The sequence below is a fragment of the Coloeus monedula genome, assembly GCF_965178545.1.
Source record: "Coloeus monedula genome assembly, chromosome: Z".
Taxonomy (NCBI): Eukaryota; Metazoa; Chordata; class Aves; order Passeriformes; family Corvidae; genus Coloeus; species Coloeus monedula.
In genome coordinates this window covers 19,367,386-19,390,028 of record NC_138822.1, presented here as the reverse complement: position 1 = coordinate 19,390,028, position 22,643 = coordinate 19,367,386, and the positions used below count along the sequence as shown (strand labels likewise).

General features: G+C 37.8%; 1 protein-coding gene across 1 annotated transcript; it reads right to left on the bottom strand.

Moving 5' to 3' along the window:
- Window positions 1–618: 618 nt before the first annotated feature.
- Window positions 619–13,174, bottom strand: ANXA1 (annexin A1). The gene is made up of 12 exons (XM_082302031.1): window positions 13,100–13,174; window positions 10,980–11,073; window positions 10,099–10,193; window positions 8,683–8,796; window positions 8,018–8,108; window positions 6,981–7,060; window positions 6,044–6,100; window positions 4,625–4,718; window positions 3,969–4,064; window positions 2,918–2,976; window positions 2,107–2,229; window positions 619–709 (listed from the first exon to the last, which is right to left on the bottom strand). The coding sequence occupies exons 1-12, from the start codon at window positions 13,163–13,165 to the stop codon at window positions 650–652; spliced, it is 1,029 nt and encodes a 342-aa protein (XP_082158157.1). The 5' UTR covers window positions 13,166–13,174; the 3' UTR covers window positions 619–649.
- Window positions 13,175–22,643: the final 9,469 nt, after the last annotated feature.

The following is a 22,643-nucleotide window of genomic DNA, read 5'->3' as shown; positions in this document are numbered from 1 at the left end:
GCCATTAGCCTTTATCATTTCAGTCTCCCATAATGTCCTATGAAGAATTTTTTTTCCAGCGTACAAAACGCAACAGGTTTATTCACCCTGAAATTTAAATAAGAACAAGACAGAGATATCACTGCCGTTTTTCTATTAATTTTATATATTGAATTTTTTGTAACAGGATATCCTTAAGTGCTTTTCTTATATCTGGCTTACACAAACCCTAGCTGAAGTGGAATTGAAAGGTACAGACTCAGCTACACTTTATATTACTACATTATGTTTTGATTAAGTTATTTACTGATTTTTCCCTCGCACACTGTACTCACAGAACTTGAAACTAAATGCAGAATAGCAACAAAAGATATACAAAGTTACACATGGCTGAATTTTATTTTTAAAAGTTTATTTGCTTAGCATAGATGAAAACTTTACCATTTTCATATACAAATAGAAACTTGGGGGCATTCTTTCACTTTGGATAAATAATGGCAACCAGAAATATTGATGCCATTCAGAGTAAGGATACTGAAAAAAACATAATACATATGCACTAAGTACCCTTCCACAGAAACCTCTGTGTGTAAAGCCTGTGTTTTATATAGACATGCAAATACAAAGACTTTCAGCAACTGGGCTTGAGTGCATTTCAGGAACATGAAACTTAGTTATCACTTCCACATAAAGCCACCAGGATGGTTTCATAATCCCCTTTGAGTTCATCCTGTAAATTTAAGCATGAAAACCGCACAGTTGTTAGAATAATGGTCTCAAGTAAATAAATTCAAATTAACATTCAATATACATTGATCAAATATCAGTGCTCCATCTATATGAATTAATCACTTGGTAAGACACTAGTTAGCCACAGACTGAGCTCAAACCAAGTACCCTCACTGAAGTTATTTGCATGACCTAGAAATAAATACATGCATTTCCAGAGTGGAGTATAGGTAGACAAGGCTAGTAAAAATGCTGGGAGGCCTAGCGGTGTAAGTGAAAAAGAGAAGCACAGAAGACTTTTATCTACCCAGGAGCTTAAGCTTTTACTCTAAATAAAGTAAAAATTTCTTTCTTGATCAGTGTTATCCAGTGCTCATTAATATTAAAATACTTCATGTGTACACATTGCTTCTCGGAGCATCTCAAACAGAGGCTAACAGTACAGTGAAACTTTACTCACCATGGGATTGCTTATTCAGCAATTATGCATTAAGTATTCAGTGTAATTATGCCATGCATTTCTTGTTTTCTCTCATTTGAATCTAGTTTTCAGAGATACATGAGTTGTTTTGTGTAGCCAAGCTATACCTCAAGACATTAGGATGTAATCACCACTTTGGAACATGATGAGGTGGTGTAATTACATATCAAATTACAGATCACAGACACACTTAAGGGAAGATTAAAGTGACCTTTGGCACCTAACTGAAAGCATAGCAGACACCAATAAAAATCCAAAAGGCATTTTCATACATGTAGGGAGTATGTTTCTACTCCAATCAAGACATCCCTTTTTTTCAGTTATGTCTACTATTCTCCACAAAGATGCTTTGCCAGTTTAGCTTTCTTCAAGTCCCTCACTGCTTAAATTTTCTGGAAAATACATGGGGTAGTCAGTATCTTTTAACAAAAGGTTTTTGTTAGTTTAACTCATTTAGGTTAGGTCATAGGGAAAACAGGCCAAATAAATGTTAACAAAATTAAAAATTCATTTGCTGGAGTACCCCGAATGTTAAAAGCCAATATCCAGTTATGTCAAATATCTCCGTTAGAGCTGTCACGGCAATTTTCTTCACTCTCCTGCCAATGTAGTGCTTAAGTACAGGAATTTGGGGATACTGTTTCTCCATTCAGCTCTTGGCTTCTACTCTAAGGTGACATCCTGAGACATGCATCACTACTAACAAATTACTATTGTTCTTTTGACATAAACTTTGACCTGGAAAAGGAATTAGTTCTCCCAGCCTGTGGGCCATTGGAAACGTAAGTTACTCATCTACAATGAGCTACTCAGGATGAACTGGTGACTGAGAAGCAGAAAAGCGAATGGACCTTTACTGGACTTCAAAAGTAATCCAGTTGTTCTGCATTTCATATGTCAGGTGGGAGAAAACCTACCATAATGGCTTGGCGAAGAGAGATGCCATACAGACTCTTGTAATAGCCTTTGATCTCATTCATATCCACTTCATGGCGCGAAACCATGATTCTGATGAGGTCTTTGTGCCGAGTCCCAGCACCCTATTAAAAGAAACAAAGTAAAAAGGGGGAGAAAAAAAAGAGGGGAAAATAATTATGCTACTTATGTCACTGAAATATCTTTAATCAAGTTCTGTGTGTTAATCCATCAGACTTCTTTGTAGATGAACATACCCCTTTCCTTTTCCTTTAGTATCTTGTAACAGGGAGGTCTCACATCTGTCTTATGTTCCCTATGAGCACAATTCACTTTTGACAGGCTACCTCCACCCTGTTTGGGGTTTTTTAAACATTTTTAAACGTTTCTTTTCACTGTTTCCTAACACCAGACATCTCCTTCACTGTGCTTGCAAGACATTAGGGACAGCCTAGACTTCACTGCCTTTTTTCATTACTTTTTTAACAGCGCTCGCCTTTTTCCTTTTTTTACTATAATCGTTGTTTCATAAGTGAGAGAAGTTCCAGTCACCTTCCTGTCACTGTAACAGTAAAAGATATGTGTGTATGGACAGATGCCCTCCTGAACACACTACAGCAAACACACAACTCCTCCAATGGAAAATACTCAGGTTTCAAAGGAAAGAACAGAAGGAGTGAGAGAAATACACTGAATTTCCTTCTGCAGTCCTTTTCTATCACACACAGGGCCTAGAGACCTCTAGCTAACTTTCTACTTTTTAGCTTATATAGCACCCCATGTTTACAAAGAGGAGATTTTTACTGAGATTACCTTCATTGCCAAATGGAGCTTTTCAGCAAAGAAAGCTGGTTTGCTTGTGGCACACTTCACTGTAACGAAGCAGTGAGATAAGGTCACTTCGGCTATACATGTAACAAAAGTCTAGCAATAAAACACTTTAAAAACAGTCTCATTTTTCCTACCGGCAGACCCTATTTATGTACTTCTTTGTTACCTTATGTCAAAATATACAAGGATGAGAAGTTCATTTCCTCTGTTTACAATTCAGTCAGGGGAGAATAGTTACTATAAAAACAATGCTGTTCTCCCTAGTTTACTGCCACAAAATTACAGAAGGTGTTGCAGCTCCCGAAGAGAAAAATGTGAAAGCATTTATGCCTTCTACAGCAGAGCTGGAGGTTATAATCTGGTATTTTGTAAAGCAAGTTATAGTTCAATTTTGATAATAAGACGTATCTGATGGAAATTATTCTTTTATCCAAAATACGCTTGACAGTGATATAAAAGCTAAGAACAAGATGGGTGTCTGGCTCCCAGTTACATCCCTGATCCAGTGGTTAAGAGGGAGTCCCTTCCTTACCTTATTGTTCATGAACAACAATTACTAAATTTATATGAGTATTTTCATGAACAAAACCACAGAAGGGAACTTGTTATATTTTTAATAATTGTATATTGTAAGTATCCTTGCAACATGAAACTTAGAGTCACAGAATGGGTTTGGTTGAAGACAGGTTTAAAACTATTGGATTTTTAATAAAAAATGTGGCTGTTCTGACAGCTCTTTTTGGCATATTGATTTCTTTTAAAGTTCTTTCTGTGTAGACAACTCATCTGTTCTCCTTGAAAGACCTTTCCACATACCAGGAGAGGTATTTCTACCCAGTCATCAACTTCAACTGATTTTAGATGTCAGTTAAATCACTATGATTGGATTAGGTTTTCCAAGGCATTATTTAGCAAGCTTCTCAATGAAGCAGGGTAAGTAAAGAATTGTTTCTGACCAGAGCAATTATGGCAGAAGTAAAAGTTTAAGTTTAGTCAGTACACACAGTAGGTTTCGATCTGCAGAACCACTTACCAAGGGCAGTGAGGCAGTTCTCAATATCACCTTTCAGCTCCAAATCCAGTACCTTGTTCATGTCATGCTTGCTGTATTTGGTGTACTTCTGAAAGACTAAATAAGGGAAGAAAACAGTATTTTCCCTGCATTGTCTCTGCCTTATTCTGTCCTCACTGCTGCAGCAGAGGACTGTTTGTGGGTCCTCTTTCTCACTTTCTTCAGACAGCACAATGTGGAGCAGCGTTACTGCACTGACTGGTGGAGTCAGCGTACGGAACGGGACTTTGTTAGGATGGAAGGGCTCATTTCCCATCGGCAGGGGTAGAGGTGGCCAACCGACTACACCAGAGCCTGTGATGTTGTGTGACAGCCCTCTGTCTAGGGCAACCTGGCTAAAAAACCAAGGCAATTTTTGGGACCTCTCAGAACCTCTTCCACTCTGATTCCTTGGTGTTGTGATCACAACCCAGTTGAGACTTCAGTTTTGTTAACAGCCTAAATAATATTGCTCATCTCTACTATGGAAAGAACAGCCAGGCTGCCAACCACACCCCTAGTCAGCAAGCATGCTTCCAATTGGGGTCATGTCTTGATAACCTGTATAGTCTCTGAATTCATGAGCAGGCCACGTTCAAAAATCATCCCAGAGAAGCATGAAGCTTTGTTCAACATACCCCTTCGAAGATGTGGGTAGCTTCTTGTAGTAAGAATAGTAACAAACACACCGGTATCTGTTCCTTTCCTTTTCTCTCCTGCTTCATACAAGGCCTGTCATAAAGAAAAGAAGGTGGCAAAGTCAATATGGGAATAGTAAAACTCAAACAGGAATACTGTACCTTTGAGGGCCATTGCTTGTTAGTAATGAACACTGTCCCTTGACACAATCCAGATCAAAACTCTACCCTACCTCAGACTAACTCCAGCTCTGTCAAATAATGCTTCATACTTCACTTATGTCATAATAGTACGTAGCAAACACTATGCAGCTAAAAAGCATATTTTCAGACATTTTGCAATCATCATCTAGCTTTTCTGGGTATACTACATTTTTGAATGAAATTATTTTTCATTTGTCACGATAGCAGTCTGCATGGAAGTTCAAGACTCACAGGCTTTCTTAAGACTGACAAAACTGTTTCTGCAACAAACTGGTCCAATATTCAGGAAAAGCCTATGTACCAAGTACTTCCTTATCTTTCCAGGAGTGACTTTTACTTCCAGGAAAGTAAAAACCTTATTGGTCTCCTCCATTTTCCTCACTTCCTCCAACCTCTCTAAGAGTAATAATTAAAGACCTCCACACAGCTCGAAGATTTAACACTCTGCATCAAGATAAACAGTGTGAACTTTTGAGCTCAGACAAAGTATTAGTTTACTTTCATATCCAGGGCAGATAACAGAACTGAACTCCTTATGTACTAGGAATTAAAGCAGTATTTCTCAATGGCCTACTCTTTGCTGGATTTTTTTTAAAACTCAATTGGAAGTAATCTAAATTTGGATTGTAACTGTGATGTAACATTTTATAGGTGAAAACTCAGGAAAGACTGCTAAGTTTTATCAAGATTTTATCAAAAATAGTGCCACTAATGTTGAAAGAAATAAGAAAAAGATCAGATGTTTATTTTAGAATTATTAAGAAAATAACTGTGAGGTTTACCAATAATCTTAAAATGTTCTTCATTGTAAAGCAATAGCTATATCTAATACACTGCAGACTTCACACTGTTAAATGTAGGGTAGCTAATTCTGCACATAGATGAGCACACCCTTGTTCCTTAATTCAAGAACTGTTTCATAAACAGAAGAAAGACTGGGTCTGACTCTTCTACTTGTGACCTATACTTCAAATAGTCTGCATGCTTCATATGAACTAGATGAGGTCTTGCAGAAATGTTTCTGAAGGTAGATATTAGGGTGAAGATCTAATTTCCTTCATATAATGAACTTACATGAACTTTGTAAAATACTATCTCCTCAGAAATGACTGCTGTATCACACTGAAATCTCTGTTAGGTCTGCAATATACAGGATTCAGCCAGTGCAATCTCAAGTAAGTCAGAAGAACTGCAAAGTGCTAAGTATGACCTTACCCTGGCATCACTGTCAGCAAGTTCATCATTCACATGAGGATTTTCACATCGATCAGCCTACATAAAGAAATAAAATAAAATTTCACTGTTACTCACAATCTTTCAGTTCACTAAAGCTCAACAGTTTAGAGTTGTGCAGTACCACTCAAACTAATACATAACTGGAAATAGGTGCAGTTATGTCAAACATTCTGTGAATAAAACTGTTGCATTTGTAATCAGAGAACATACTTCTACAGCCACCAGCAACTTAATTCCTACCTAAAAATCTACAGGAAGTATTTGTTTCTTGACATGAAACTACAGGCTTCTAACCTGTGACTTGCTCCCTGATGATCGTTCAATCGACACCTTTCAAGCTGATTTGAAAGTTAAAACTGAAAATCCAAACCATGTACATGGATGTACTAAAAAATCATCCTGTGTGTAAGTACAAGCTTCATATACATATACTCAAAAATAAAATATTTAGTCATTTTAAAAGGGTCTTTTTATTGGGGAGGTCCAGTGTTTGATAACTCCCTGGGGCTTTGTCCCATCATCTATCTACTAGAAACATACCTTAACAGGAAAAAAAAGTTTATTTCACTAATTTTAAGCATTTCTTCTTTTTCTATTTCTATTCCATTGACATGACATTATGCCTCTTACTTTTTCTAGTACTTAAAGATAGCACAAAAAAAGTCTTGAAAGAGTAACTGATAAAAAGGAAATATGTTTCCCAATAAAGTTTTTAAAAGGCACTTGAGATAAAATCTTACTACAGTTTGTTTAAGAACAGTTTATAATGGTCAAGGATGTGAAAGTGAAAAAAAGCAAGGCAAAGAAATAAATATTACCTAAATCTTTATTTATTGCACGTCTCTCTAAAATAGCCTTGACAACATTGATTTTTGATAATAGATATTGCCACTCAAAATGCTTAAGCATAGCATACCTTGGCAAGAGCAACCAAAGCCTTTTGAAAGTCTCCAGATGTGTCAGAGATGATGTCTTGTGTCAGATCTCTCTTCAGCACTGAAATCAAATCATAGTTTGTATTGTATCAACTAAGTTGACTAGATAATTTTTAAAGGCCCTTCCAAACCTTTCTGTGATCTTTTTGAGTCTTTTCCTAACTTCCCACTTAAATATGTCCACTAGAAATGTAGTTTTCGTACTTTTTCTCATTTGATTTCAAGTGAAGGAGTTTATTTTTAACATATCCTCTAAATCCTGTGAGATGTGCTGTGAAATTGGAGGTTAAACCCAAAACGTGCTGAAAAATATCCTCTAAGGCCTTATAGGTAGCATTGTCTTGGGTTTCTGCTTGTGAAATACAAAATCCTTTTTCTGACCCTTTTTCTTTTTCATTCTTATTTGTGGCTGTCCTTATCAGTACTGTACTCAAACACAAAACTTTTCCAAAAACTCAAGCTATTAATATGAGCATCTAATAAGAAATGTTTTGGTCAAAGTTACCTCATCATCTCAGAAAAAAGGATTTAATTAGAAAACACAGTAAACTCAACATATAAGAGAGACACCACACTACATATTAGTAATTTCTTCAAATATTTTCCCCCTGTAGTACACTGTTCCTCCTACTGCTAACATGTCTCTGTTGTTAACTCAGTAAGATTCCTTTTTCAAGTCTATCCTTTTATCTTAAAATGTCAGCCAAGGTTTAGTTACAGGGGAAGAAAAGCAGCTTTGTTTTGCATGCATCCTAGAAAGCATCTAAATGTGTGACTCAGTCCATGAGACACCCACAATTCCAGCAGTGGTGATGTAGCTTTTCCTGCACTACTGGGATCTACATAGGTCAGCAAAAGTCACCGTGACCTCCCTCCCCCGCAACTCTGTCAATTTTCTGTGAAGCTTCATTTGCCTCCTGTACTGTTCTCAGCTCCTTATTTTAAGAGGTGAGGCAGTGACTCTAACGTGTTGGCTACAGGGTTATAATGTTAATACTTCTTTCTTGCTCTGAATTACCTTCTTTGTAGTATCTGTTGGCTTCTTTGATCTCTTGGTTGGTTCTTGAGGCCAGAATCTCAATCAAGGTATCTTCATCAGTTCCAAGCCCCTGATAAAAGTGATTGAATTTTAGAGATGTTATTCAATAGAGCAAGCTTAAATTCGTAACAGAAGTAAGATGTAAATCATTGGCTTGGCTTTGAAGGCACCACATGGAATGAAAAAAATTAAAAACATTATGCTTCCATATAATATTGTAATTTCAGCTCTTTTGGAATTAAATTCTTATCACATTTAATATACTGGTCCCCAAAAGAAGTGCTAAAAGGATCAAACTGTGCACATAAAAGATAGGAATGTAAAATCTTTGAAGAAAAATGCCTCCTCCCCTTTTTTCTTTCTCTTATGTAAATATGTATGTAAACACTATGCTCCCATTAGCAACCAGTTTTCGAAAGGCAGAAAGAGTTCATTCTCATAAAAGAATCCCCAGCTCTGAAATTCAGCAGAGATTACCGGGTCTTGTTCTCATAAACTGAATTACCAATACAGACTTACTTTACAAAATGAAGTTTAAATAAAGATAATACACAAGCCTTGAAATCTGTCTCCAGTGTCATTTACAAGCCTTGATAATTACTGATGCTCTCTACGAAAGTTCTTCTCTAAAGATTTTGCCTTACCTTCATAGAGGCTCTTAATTCTTCAGCATCAAATTGAGCTGGAGTTTTGAGCAAAGCCACAACAACATCTTCGAGGTGGCTTTTCAGAGCCTTTTTCAAAGCATCTTCTAGACTCTGTTTCAGGAAGAATAAGAAACACACTAAGCTTAATGAGTGGTAAAAGTGTAGCTGCTATTCAGCTGCAGTCCAAAAATTAGTCTGACCTCTGATCATTCTTAGTTTACATCATTCCTTTATCTGTAATAGTAAGACTTATGAAGCCCTACTTCAAGTTTCAAATTGGTCACCTTTATGTGAACCAAATCATCAGGCAGGGTTTTTCAGTGAATACTCAGGAGTGCCTTCACACATTGCAGTTCACCTAGTTCAGGTATATTGAACCATTTACAGCATGAGAAGAAGACTCAAAATAGTCTGCTTCTTCTTCAAGAAAAGATAATGCCATAGTGTTCTTACAGTTACGACTGAGTTGCTTATTTGAGTAACATTTGAATTCATCATTTATTGCATGATGGATACAGAGTTTGAAGTGAAAATATGTAAAACCACCCTAAACAAAACCACAAGTGCTGAAGATATGATCTATATTCCAATTTGACCTAAATTTAAGAGGGGTGAAAAAAAAAATTAAGTCTGCTTTATTCTGCCACCTATGTAAAAATGTTCAGTACTCTTATTCTGTTTGTGTCCAGGTTGTAGCTCTAAGAGTGAGAATGTCAACCTGCTTTGTGAGGATAGCTAAACCAATGAGATTATTTCAGAAATAAGCACTATGTCCATAGTTAGTTTTGTTCTGCTTATGACGGTGTGCCAGGAACTAAGGTATCTGATAATCTAACATTATTGTTCTTGAACCTTTTGACATTATACATTTACTATAATTATTTTAAAAATATAATTGCAAAGCTGGAGCTTCCTCTGAGGGAGGAGAGGGTTGTGAAAATCACAGATGAGGTTTCCTGAACATAAACAGGAAAAGTTAGGCTAAAGTCAGACATTAGACTTACTTTCTAAGTTGGCCTTTAAAAGTTACCCTCAAAGGAATCCCTGTCCAAGGAACAAATGCTCACTATGTCTGGTATGCCAACTGTGAAAATAATTTCAATTTCGAGTTACAGGTCCAAATGGAGAAAATCTTTAACTGAGAAGACTAAGAGCAATTTAAACACTTTGCAGAAACATGTAGTAACTTCCAAGCTTCTCAATTCCAGGAACGAGCAGTTTTACTACTTAGAGGTGGGAGAACACTGGAAGCCCCTCCCTATACCAGTGTCGGCATACTTGGGGAACAGTGTTAAGGTCCTACAACTCTCCTATCCTATTCAGTATTCGATCTTTACTCACATATACCATTTGAGCCAGGAGAAACATATATATTCTGGGTGAAAATTTAAGATTGGCTTGAATATACCTTACCTTTCCTTTAGTCTGCTGATAGGCAGCTTTGATCTGCTGACGCTGAGCATTTGTTCTTTTAGTCAAGATGTCAATGATGGTGGCTTCATCCACACCTATGAATCACCAATCAAAATCCCAAAATAGTCAAAATCATTTAGCCAGTTACATTTTTTGTTGTTATTATCTGCTTTATGTCATATTTTGGTTTCTAGACAAACTCAAGATTAACCAAAGGAAAAGCTGTAATCATCTACAGACTCACAAGACTAGTGATGTAGCTAAGAAACCAAATAAATAGACCCCTCTAGGACACATAAATTTCATACAAAAAGTCTTAAAGTGTTCTGAGTGTAGATCTTCCATTATACTGAAAAAAAACCTAAAAAACCCCAAACAAACAGAAACCCACACTAAAAAAGAAAATAGATGGCATACTCATTTAATCTCAGTAAGTCAAACTGGAAAACCTTTTGAAGTACAGACAAAGTGCCAAATGTGAATTTCATTAAAAGCGAGAAATGTAGCAGAAAACACACAATACATTATCAGCATAATCACTACCTCTTGCAGGAATTTTACAGAAATAAAGCCAAAAAGTATTGGTATGGTATGTTGCAGTATTTTTTTCCTTCCCTAGAAATTGAAATTTTACAACACTTCCTTTAATATATTCAAGAACTTTAACATAGCATTAAGGTCTGAAACTGTAATACACCACCAGGCTATCAAAGAACTGAGATACTTCACCAAGTGGCACAATTTAATGTACTGCCAAGCTTTTAAAAGCAGAGGCCCCTCCCTTGCTTGCCATTGTCTCTTGCTCTGATATTTTATTCAGTGTTATTCTCAAAATTTCCTGAGAGTCCTAATGCAGCAAGTTAAATATTTACTCCTCTTACCCTTTACAGTAATAGCTCTGTCCAAAGCAGCAACATCAGCTGACGGATCAAAATTTGGGTATGACTGAACTCCATGGCCACCTTTTGAACTTTTCTGCAGAGGGAAAATAAAAAATGAAATTTAAAAAAGGAAAAAAATTTCTCATACCAAATAATATTTTTGTATAGAAGCAGTTTTGGATGCCCAAATCAACTATGCCTTTGGGATTGCCTTTTATCATCAAGGAACATACAGTTTTGTAGCTACAGATAATTGAACAGGTTCAGTAATAGATATGTATTGGATCTATTCCTTTCACAGCTCTTATATTAAACAGGAAGTGCTTCATAAATTGGTTTAGGTACCTGAAGACCTATTTCTTAATGTAAGTTGGATTGCATAAGAAAATAATTAACTGTCAAAATTAGGAAATTATGCTCAAATTTTAAAGGCTCTAAACCCACAATTAAATCCTACAGGCACTTCCAGTAAAGTCCTAATTTCTATTGTTCATCTTATGCAAACTGACTGTGTATCACATTAAGGGTCTCCTCAGCTGACTCATATCTAAGCTTTCAAACACTTCTTGCATTTAAGATCTTGGGGAAGAGTTCAAGCCTAATCCTACAAGGAAGTGGAGACCTGTTGCCCAGCTTCTTTGAAACTTAAGCCACAGTTTTCAGAAAGCCACCATCTGGTTTTGATGAATCTACTCCTGGAAGGGCACTCTCTAGTCAATGTCTGAAGGCCTCTGGGAACTATACAACAGATCACATGGCTTGCCTTATGTCAGCAATATGACACATCAAATTACTGGTAGGACCTATAACTCAACAGCACCAAATAACTGATGCCTACTACTATTACAGAAGTTATAAAATGCTCCAAGATTCTTGGATGAAATTTATACTTGTTTCAAAAACTAGTATTTGAAATTTTTTTAATCCTTTGCCATTAAAATAAAACACCCCAAGAGAAATGGCAAGGTTTTATGGATACATGCTTTACATATACGACTTTGTATTGAATTTTGCATGATTCTAGCATCTGATAATTGAATGTTCATCTCCCAGCACAATTGTATTACTAGGAGCTGTAAGAGAGCAGACAGACTGTATACTTTAATCAATCTCTCACATACTTTTTAAAAGATCATTGTGCCTTGTGCGCTAAGCCAACAAAGGAATGGGACTGTCTCATTCCCTGTTTGTCAATCTCACAGGCTAACATTTGTATACTGGTTTCCAAGCCAAACTTATCTACCAGCAATACAAAACTGTCTGTAACCACCACAGCCAAGAATGTCTCAGGACCCTGGGAATGGAAGGGAGATAGGATGATGGAGCCAAAGGTTTATGCACAGAATGTTGTGGAGTCGAAATTACAAAATCCACAGGGGTCTAGAGCAGAAAACTTTTGTTTACTGAAACTCCCCCTATATAATTTTGTTTTCAAAATGCAAGCTTTTTAGGGAACACCATGTGACTTCATGGTGTACTGCTTTACCTTTGCTTTCATTTCAGTATCTTCACCTCATTATCACAAAGACTCTCCACATCGTCCTAGTGTATTAATCTTGACTCCTCACTACCATACCCCTCCCTTCTAATCTATAACAGTACTCATTGTCTGAGGCTTTTTGTTACGTGTTGTGGCTCGTTGGCATGACATGTGATACGAAAATTTTACTTCCTCCTTTACACTCCTATATTTTAACTCATGGCTTCCTATATCTCAGCCAAACAGTCCCTGTTTTGTTCACATACATTGCCTGAATATGTTTTTACATGTTCACACAACTCAGCATCAGATTACTACTTTAAAGAAGCCGATTTTAGTTAATCAGTGACTGGCCGTTGAGAATTACAATTTAATCACACTATCTAGTTCTGCCTAGAAATTGATAACTAGACTGATAGGTGCAAACAGGAGCAGTTTTTCATCTGGTAGCAAACTTCCTACATTATATGGTCACATTAGACTGTACACTGCAATAAAATTGGGTTCCAGTTCTAATCTGCAGGAGTTTTACCATTATTTTTCCTCTATTTGTAAGTATGAAAGACGTTTAAATGCCTTTAAACCACTTATAAGAGTATAGGAAAATAAGCATGATGCTCTCAAAGTTGATAATACTTACAATACATTCCTGCTCCTGATTGTCCATGAACCATGCCTGCTTCAGAAATTCTGATACCATAGCCATGTTGACAGAGTTTCTGGGAAGAGATGCACCAAGATACAAACCATTTCTCATCATTCTGAGCACCAGTACAACTCAAGAATTCCCACCCCCAAAATCACTTCTCTAGCACTACAACATACAGTGGTTAGTGTCCCACATGGTAACGGGCCTGTGCTATGGGAAGCTTTGATGTTTCTCAGGTGATGTGATGCTCCACAACTGCTTGCTCACCCCTACATTCTTAGCTACTTTCAGAAGTTTTAGATTAGAACAGTAATAGTACTATTTGCCTATAGCAACACATTAGCATTAGCACTGATTTACAAAGGAAAGTTACTAGAAACCAATTAGCCTTTCTCATTAGTTAATCTATCATCTATGCCCATTTTGAAATTCACTGCTAAACAAGTGCTCTTGTCTCATCAGTTACTGAGGTTGGAGTTCTCGTATATTATGTTAGGAAAAAAGATATTCCCTTGTTAAATATACTTTCATGTAATTTATTTGACTAGACATTTTCTAAGGAAGATGAGTACATCTGGAGAGTTTTATATACATTACTTTTTCTTGCATATTTCCTACAATTTCTACATGATAATAATAAAGCATTACCAGTTTAAGAAGAGGATTTAAAATAATTTTTTGCTTTTCACCACTCAAACAGAAAATCAACCCAGATTTTCCATTAGTCACTATGCAGAAAAGGAAGAAATGAGTGGTGATGTGACATTAAGTACTCAAAAATAATGAACAGGTTGCTTCATAACAACTTCTATTGTTGGTGTGAGGAATTTTCTGTTTGCTAACGGAAACAGTGAGGGAATAGAAAGAAGATATCAATGGTTTATCAAATAGTTATTTAACTAGATTTTTTTTTTTTAATGCTCTTCCTCAGCAAACTCTAGGGATGAGTTGGTTTGAAAGCATACATACAAGCAATAACTAGAGGTACTGTTGCTGAGTAAACCAGACTGACCCTGAAACTGGTGTTAAGAGACAAAATTCTATTTGGAATTTCGGGGTTTTTATCATAATAAAAAATGTTAGTTATGCTGCTAACACATCCCCCCTGTCCCGTAGGAAGGGCAGAGACCAATCTTTTGAACCAATACAAGTTTAGCACCAAGGAGTGTAGCCACAGTCCAGGTCTTTCTGTCTCTCACAGCAAAACTCTAAAGCTTACTTCCACATTCAGCAACCAACAAAGTGACAAATACCTCACACAGCCTGCCTGCAGCTCTCCTTACCACCCCTCTCCAAGGTAAGAGCCACCCATATTCCCTCTTCCCCAAAAAACTCTTGCTTTTGTTTCCTTCCTTTAGGAAGGAATTTAGCTCTGCCTGTGCTGCCACAAAAACTGAAACTGATTTAAAATCTGTATTTGTATATTATTTAGAGTAGGCCTCAACTGGGTAAATAATGAACAGAATATTGAGTCATATTTAAGGACCAACTTTCATGACCTGCTATTTAGCCAGGACGAGAAAAGCATGCTTACATCACAACTGCAACCAGCACTTTTCTCAAGCTGTCAGAGTGAGTCCTGCACTCTTCTTGTATTGACAGAAGTTAACAAGGGCAGATGAAGCACTGTAGTACCTGAAGTTCTGCTGCATTTTATAACACCATAAAATGAAGGCCATGTGCAGCAGGATGAATGCACATAAAAATCTCCATACTGGGTGCACTGAGTCATCAACGCTGACATGTACTGGTATGTCTGCTGACTAACTGGTCCACAGGGCACAGAACCACTTCAAACTGTGAAACAAGATTCAGTCTCCCTGCACCAGATCTGAGAAGAGGTGTGTTTTGCTTGATAAAGGAACACTTACCAGGGAGAACTGGCTTTGGGAAGCACTGCGTTTCTTCTACATATCCCCACACCCACCCTTGACACCAAGCTCTAAAGGTTTTGCTGTCCTTGGGGCTGACTGGAGCAGAAGGCTACTAGACTACACTAAATTGTGCTTATTAAGTCTCTAAAACTTTATGTCTTTTCTGATTTAAATTATACAGTAAGAAAAAAGTCTGTGCCTCTTTTGAAATAAAGACACTAACACGTAGATCCATCTATTTCCATGTAGTAAACAAAAAATGCAATGTTAACATAAGTCAAAGTAGGCAATGGCTCTTGAGAGGAGCTAAAGACCTTAGTCTGCTTGAATAGTCTGCTTAGTCTTGAGAGGAGCTTTGCAAGGTAAGAAACCAACTTACATATAAAACTTTTCTTCTGCTTTGGAAGAAACTACAGCTGGTAAGAAAAAAGCAGACTGGAATCTAGGAAGATAACCAGCCCCCTGATGGAGACAAGGTCTTGCCCAATACTTTGTCTCCTGCCACTCTAAAATGCAATCATGTAAATGATACCTAGACCCAGGAGGGACACATTCAGTCCAAGCACTACTTCAATACAGTATGAAAAGGACTGAAAGAACTGATGGCTTTCTGTCATACAGATTGTGAGCAAGGAAAAGAAAAAAACCCCACGTTCTTACTGAGAGGAGCAAAGAGAATGTACCACAGAAAGGTGTGATGCTCCTTTCTGGTTACTCCCTGCCAGGTACCTATTCGAGAGTTATTCTGTTTAACAAAATACTGTCTAGGCTACATGTCCCACTTCCCATTCTGGAATTTGTAGATGTTCTGCTGAACAGGAAAGAGGATCAAAAAGTTAATGTCTCTCAGCTTGAAAAATACTGTGGGTTTTGTGCATTTTGTCATTCCCAATTGGAATGATCAACAATCAACTGGATTGAAAAATCACACAGACATCCAGACTGAAAGTCCTAACTGTTGTTTCACAAAAATCACCACAATATTTCTTTCTGTCTGGATCTTAACCCCCTGAAGAGGCACCCTTGAACTGGACCTATCAAAACTTTTTAAGGTTTTGAAAAAATGCCTTATTAAAAACATTTAAGGGCACAAACTAGATGTTTACACTACAGTCTGTGTCAAATGACAGCATTTATCTATGCTTATTTAACCATATCATGAGGCATGTCAGATATGTGGTTACATTCAAGGCTTGATATCAGGATCTTAATGTAAATTACAGCCATGTAGAAAAACAGGCAGAAGATCTAACACAGTAATTTACTTTGCAGTGAAAAGTCTGCTGAATATGAAAACACCAGAGAGAAAAAATATCTCATCCTTGTAAAATTCTATGGAAAGATTTAGCAGAACAAACCCCAGATGATACAGCTTTTATGTGGCTTTGCCAAGTTCTTAGTGAGAAAACCAGGATTTTGCTCTTATGTTTCTAAAAGATTAATTTGATTTCTAAAATTTTATTTCTAATTTGATTTCTAAGAGATTTGATTCTCATCCCTTTGATGAGCAATGTCTCTTGTAAGTCCTAAAGCAACAGTTGTTGAATTAACAACAGCTGTTTCTATTTTTCAAGTTTAAACACAAAGCATAGTAGTTTCCTAGGAATTCCAGTTTTACTGCACATTTCTACAGCAGCCTACTAAAAAGGAAAAGTATATAAAATGGTCAACTCCAAATAAGTTTGGTTTTGAAGTTTTAACCATTTTTTATTCCCTTTATTTAATTGCTTTAAATAAAAGCAGTAATTGTCCAAGCCCTTGTGTAAAGTGTTCCAAAATGGAAAGAATTTCTCCTGCCCACGCCCGTCTTTTCCCCTGACATCAAATCCAACCCACAGAAAGTTTGCACCAGGTCACTTGACAAAGTCAGCACACAATTCTTAAAGTGTGCTCGGTCTACAGAGAGCAGTCATGAACTACAAAATCCTACCTTACTCCTCACAAACGCTGCCTTGCAGGGCTGCACAGTCAGGAGCAAAGGAGCAGAGGGCTTTCAAAGCTTTTATAGCCTTTGCAGAAAACCCCACCTAGCAACCAGTGTTTCTTTCCACAGCTCTAGTAATCATCTGCGGCAGCTATATCTGGGTGCCACCCAAAATGGAGAAACATTAAGGAAAAAAAGTCATTGCGAAACTATGTGCTGGCAAAAGTATGTGCAGATTTCTGAAGGGAAAAGACAAAAAATGAGCAAGCCACGGTAGGTCTCCTCTCGTCTCCTGCCCTGACCACATCGCCTACTTTAATAAATTGCCATAAATCTTTTGGGATCATATGATTAAATGTTAAGAAAACTAAACTTGAGTTACTCTCTCCACATTTTATCATGTCTGATATCATTTCACAGTGAATATATTAAGATTTATCTTTGCTCAGTGAAACTTTGAGAGAAAAAGGGTGAAGAGTCAAGGCAGCATCCTCACTTAGCTGAGATCTGGTGGCTATCAGCTCTGCTTCTTTTACACATAGACTAGTGGTAGAAATGGCCCAGGAATGAAACATGTTTAGTATTTAATATAAATAACTTTTTTTTTCTTGGAAAGAAACTCATGGAAAATGGCAGGCTTAATATAAGGGCAATAATTGGCATCTACATGATCAGAAAGAGGTTGAAACCATCAGATTAAACTCTGAAGTTCAAAGTGAGAGTGGTTTGCACAAGATGAGGGTATATCTGCTAGAAGTGGTTTTCTGCAAGCACTTCCTTGCAAGCCAGCCCAGCCTGGCACAATGCATATCACTAACATCTCAGATTGGCCTGGAACACAATGCTCAGTGAAGAAATACGTCTTGCTGAACCAGAAGTGTTTGCAACGGGAAGATAGCAGACTTTCATGCCCCTTCTGCTGACTTGCTGTCACCCACTGGTACCCTCAAGTATGAGTGGTCTGCCTCACATGTACATGAAATGCAGTCTGATCTCGAAACCCATGTCTAACAATCAATTAATTGAGGAGGAAGAGGAACAGACTGATGGCCATTATTAGAGGGGACCCTCACAAATGTCTCAAATGTAATATAACACACATGCACATCTTCCTCCGTACCCCCAAGTGTGTGGTGCTCAGTAATCTGCTTATCACAGCCAAGGAGGGCCCCATCCCACCAGCCTAGGGGAGAGCCTCTGGTGTGCTGAAGGACACAGCAGTCAGGCCACCCCAGCCCCGGGATCTGCCCTCAGCAGTGGCCTCAGCCCTCGTTCCCCACTTGAGTCACTGCCCTGCTGCCTTACAGAGGGCTGGGACTGAAACTGGAACCCAGCCTACGGGCTGATGGTCTGTCACGTTCCCATCCCCAGAGAGGTGCCAAGTGCCTGGAGCTGGGGCTGCCTACAGTGCCCACCCCAGCTGTCCTGCTCCTGGCTGGAGTGATGGGATAGGAGGGGCTGCCAGGCCCTGCCTTGCTGGCCCCCGTGGGAACACTTCTGGCTCCCAGGGAGTCCACAGCCTGCCTGACCCTCCAAGAGCAATTTTCTCCTATTCTTTGTTATTTCCTTTCCCTCTGTACATTTAATATATCATTTGACCAAAGTATTTCAGATGTTATTCAGTAAGCTGAGTAACTGAAGGGGCCTACTAGCTGACAGCGATACTGTGAGCAAGCTGTCAGGTTGTATTTTGATTTGTTTATTTAATTATGATGTGTGTTGTTCAGATTACTCTAGCCCTCCTGAATTCCATGTCAGAATGACACTAGCAGTCTTATTTCACTTGGGTCAGTCTTATTCACTTGGCCAAAATTTCTGTTTATATGCTTTTTCTGGGACTGTTGCCCTGTCTATTAATGAGCACAACTAAGGGCTACAAGTGTATCATAAAACACTCCTTCATGATGACTTATTTTTCAATATAGTTTTCCTTAATCAGATTGTTATCCCATTTTTATCATAGTAGTTTTTCACGTCTGATTTAGTTTTGGTTTGGTTTGTTTGTTTGTTTTTTTAAATCTAATTGTGTTGTCTTTCAGGCCCATGTTTCCACCTTCAGAGTGATCTCACAGGAAGGAATTGTCCTGCTATTCATTGCAGAAGCTGTTTGCATTTGCTTTTCCTCCTTCTTAACGCATGGACAGATGTTGACTCACTGTCTTCCTGGAGCTCAGCTGAGTCACCATCTGCACTAGAGGGCTTTATTGTACAAAATGCTGCCACTTAAAAAAATCAATTCAATTGGATGGAGCTCCTAACAGTTGTTTATTGTTAAGTTTTTAACTGTTACTCCATCATTTGTTTCATAAAGCTGTAACAGTTTGCATATTGTTTATTGTTGACTTGTCATTATTTATTCAGAAGTAGCAAAGCATGCAGCCAACTGTCATAGAGCCTTAAATGTCTCAAAAGTGACAAAAAGAAATATCTTTGTTTACAACGCTCAATGTAGTATGGAATGCAGCTGCTCCTGAGAGAAACAGAAATGTTCAGTGAAAATGGAAAAGAAAAACGGTCACTTTTCATAAACTGCCAGATTTGGCCGTGCCAAATATTTCTCTTAGGGCTAGTGATGACAGCTCAGTTGGGAAGATGGGACTTCCCCATGTAATCCATCCTACACAAAATGATAGCAAAATGAGTCAGGAATTTTCATGGAATTTGAGAGTGAGAGCAGCAGCCCTTACATCTGTTTCAGAGGTACCAACCTGCTGTAACTCTGTGTTTATTCTACTCAAGGTGCCTTAAAGAAGAGTTAAGGTTGGAGAAATTTTGGAAATGACCATTCTACCTACAGTAAACCAAAACCCCAATTTTACAAATGATCTTCAGACTGCCTATGAGATAAACTTTAAGTGAAAACTGATGCTCACAAATTGCATTGTTATGAAATAGCATTATCCTGAAAGAGCTCCTGAGACTACTGCCAGGCAATAAATCATAAAACCGAGCCCTGCCTGTTTCACACCAGGACAGCCATCCCTTTTGAACCATCTGATAGCAATCCAGAGCCAACTGGAATCTTCCTCTCTCATCTTTTGCACCCTGTGACTTCATTTATCTTCAGTAGCTTTTTTCCACTTCCTAAAAAACTGAGGTGAAACACATTACTTGATTTACTTGGGCAGCCAGGACCTGCAATGTAGCACCTGTACTCAGGTTTCAGGGAACAGAGAGAGTCCTATCGATGATACAGATCTAAGAGCATGCGTGACTTACAGCAGGCCTACTGAAGGCAGTAATACTTCCAAGAAGATGTTCCAGAGATAGTGTTTTTACTAACACATATTTACCGAATCCTGTTTCAGGAAGCATGTCTCAGTTATGTTATTCAGAAAAATGTCCTTCCAGCATACTGAAGTATAGGGCCTCCTCAGACCTTCATCTCTTCCTTTGACATTACAAGAGATTAAATATCAAATTCAGTGAGAAGAGCTACACTATCTATTCATTTCCACCTGATCTGCATGATCCTAGTGAGGTCCACCTAGAGTCAGATTGTGATTCTGGGTATCCCTGTGATCCTATATTATGGGCTGGATGGCTTCAAATCTAGACATATAATTTCTTTTTTAGTTTCATGCTTAAAAAATATATATATTCATTAGACACAATAGGACACGTTCAAAATTGTGTAGTATCTGTTACGGCTTCTCTCTTAAAGGTTTTATTTTCATTAATGTATTATTTCCCATTCAGATCATGTTTCAGCTCTGAACCTCTTTGCAAGCTTGTAAATAGGGAAAAGATTGGACAACATACATTTGTGTCATGATACTGATTCAAAATAATCAATAAATATTTTTGAGGAATTTTCTAACAAGAATTAATTGTATTTGCACGGTATAAAATATTTAACACCGCTGTCTTTTAACATGGATTTGCATTTTGTTATTGCCTCATGAAATTAGCAATAATTCTCAGGCAGCAGTAATTCCATGCTTAAATCAAACGTGCACCTGCTTCCATAATTAGCTTTAATACTTATTCTTCCTTAATTGCAGTAAATATCTTTCTGCAGTTGGATAAATTTTTAGAAGTGTAATGGGATATTCTGAATCTCATGGTAAAGCACAGCTTGGCTATCCAGGAGACAGAAAATGCTAGTGAACAGCCCAGAAATAAAAATATTCTGCACAGAGAAATAAAAATAGCCCATCCGCTTGTGGAAACAGGCAGAGTAGCTGCATGAGGAATCATGTTAAGGTAACATCATTTTCATGACTAGAAATCCCATTCAGTTTAAATGAATTCAAGTTCTGCCTCTTTAACCAGGAATTCATCTTAGGGGCACAAACAGGGAAGCACTCCCAGAAGCTGGTGATCTCCCAGAAGATGGTGATCTCAGACTGCCTTCCAGAAAAAAACGCTATAACTGTGTGCCAAAGTAATTTGTATGAGGAAAATGTGGACCTTCTAGGAAGCCTCTAGGAAAAAAACTTAGGAAATCCTTGTTATACAAATCTTCCTCTAAATCACAGTAGAGCAAAACAGACCTGGTTTATGATGAAGCTGTGACAAAAATAATAAATTACAGTGGAAGGTAAAACTCACTGCACATGCAGGGGAAAGTACTAAAGGGACAAGACAAAGTGGGAATGCATAAGTTTTTTACTGTCCTATGCAGCATACAATGCTAATTAGAGGGTGTAAATAATAACAGAGGTCCAGGGAACACAAGGGACTTTAAATAGTTGAACTGTGTATCATTGCTGTGGAAAGGTTGGTGCCCTTAATGGAGAAAACCTCCAAACATCCTCCCCCACAAAACACCAAACCAAAAAAAGAGTTGCTGGTATGTCACAACTGATCTTAGGAGGAACCAAGCTGGGAGGTCTCTTCTAGGGAAATCAAGCAGCAGGATGAGCAGTCCTCTGATTTACAAGAGACTGAACCCTGCTGCACAATTGCATTGTTGTAGCTTCAAAGAAAGAAGAGACTGCACTAATTAGCAGAAAATTATTCAGCAGATGAACCTCCTGTGGTACTGCAATATGCAGGTTAAATTTAGCCATCTGGGATTTCCCAGATTATTTGGCATTCTGAAATTGATTCTTTGAAGTCGTTTTACATATACTGCCATTTCTTGTGTTGCTTTTTCTCTTAAAGAAAATTAATATTTTAAACATTTACAAATATGCCCTTTGCAAACCGTGCTGCTTTGGTTGTTTCTGTTGAAATACATACCACTGAGCGGATCTATTGACAAAAAGTATCCAGATTAAAACAATAAAACATATCTTATTCGCTATCTACAATGAGGAGCAAGTATCATGCTCTGAATCTTCAGAATCACTTCAGTCAAGGTGATATTTTTTCTGAATGGCATAGCCCTGATGTGGGTGCCACTACTATGAAGAAACAAGAATTACATAAGTGCAGAATAGTAAATCATGTTTTGCTCATTGTCTACATTCAGGGTGTGGTAAGAACAGTCATAAAAACCTGAGGAAACTATACATGCCATTCACTCTTGTAATAGCTTGTTTCCAGAATCAGTGGGGGTGATTTGTGGTTAGGAGAAGTTTTTGGAGACTGCTTGGCTGTTAGTATTTCACTCAGTAGCTTACTTGCCAAAATTAGGAGAGAGAAGTAATTCACAATTAGTCACTGATTGCGTAATTGATTTGCTTCTATGGAACATTGGAATAGTTTAATGTCAGACAAAATGAAGCTTTTCATGTACCTTTCCCTCAAGTCTTAACAAAACCAAAGTCTTGATAGCAAAAAATCTAAG

Excerpts from the sequence above, each read along its gene's own strand:
- ANXA1 (XM_082302031.1), bottom strand. The coding sequence starts at position 13,165 with ATGGCTATGGTATCAGAATTTCTGAAGCAGGCATGGTTCATGGACAAT. Across the intron at positions 6,101-6,980 it reads CTTTGGTTGCTCTTGCCAAG|GCTGATCGATGTGAAAATCC; the intron begins GTATGCTATGCT and ends TTCTTTATGTAG. Across the intron at positions 2,230-2,917 it reads AGCTCCATTTGGCAATGAAG|GGTGCTGGGACTCGGCACAA; the intron begins GTAATCTCAGTA and ends TTCTTTTAATAG.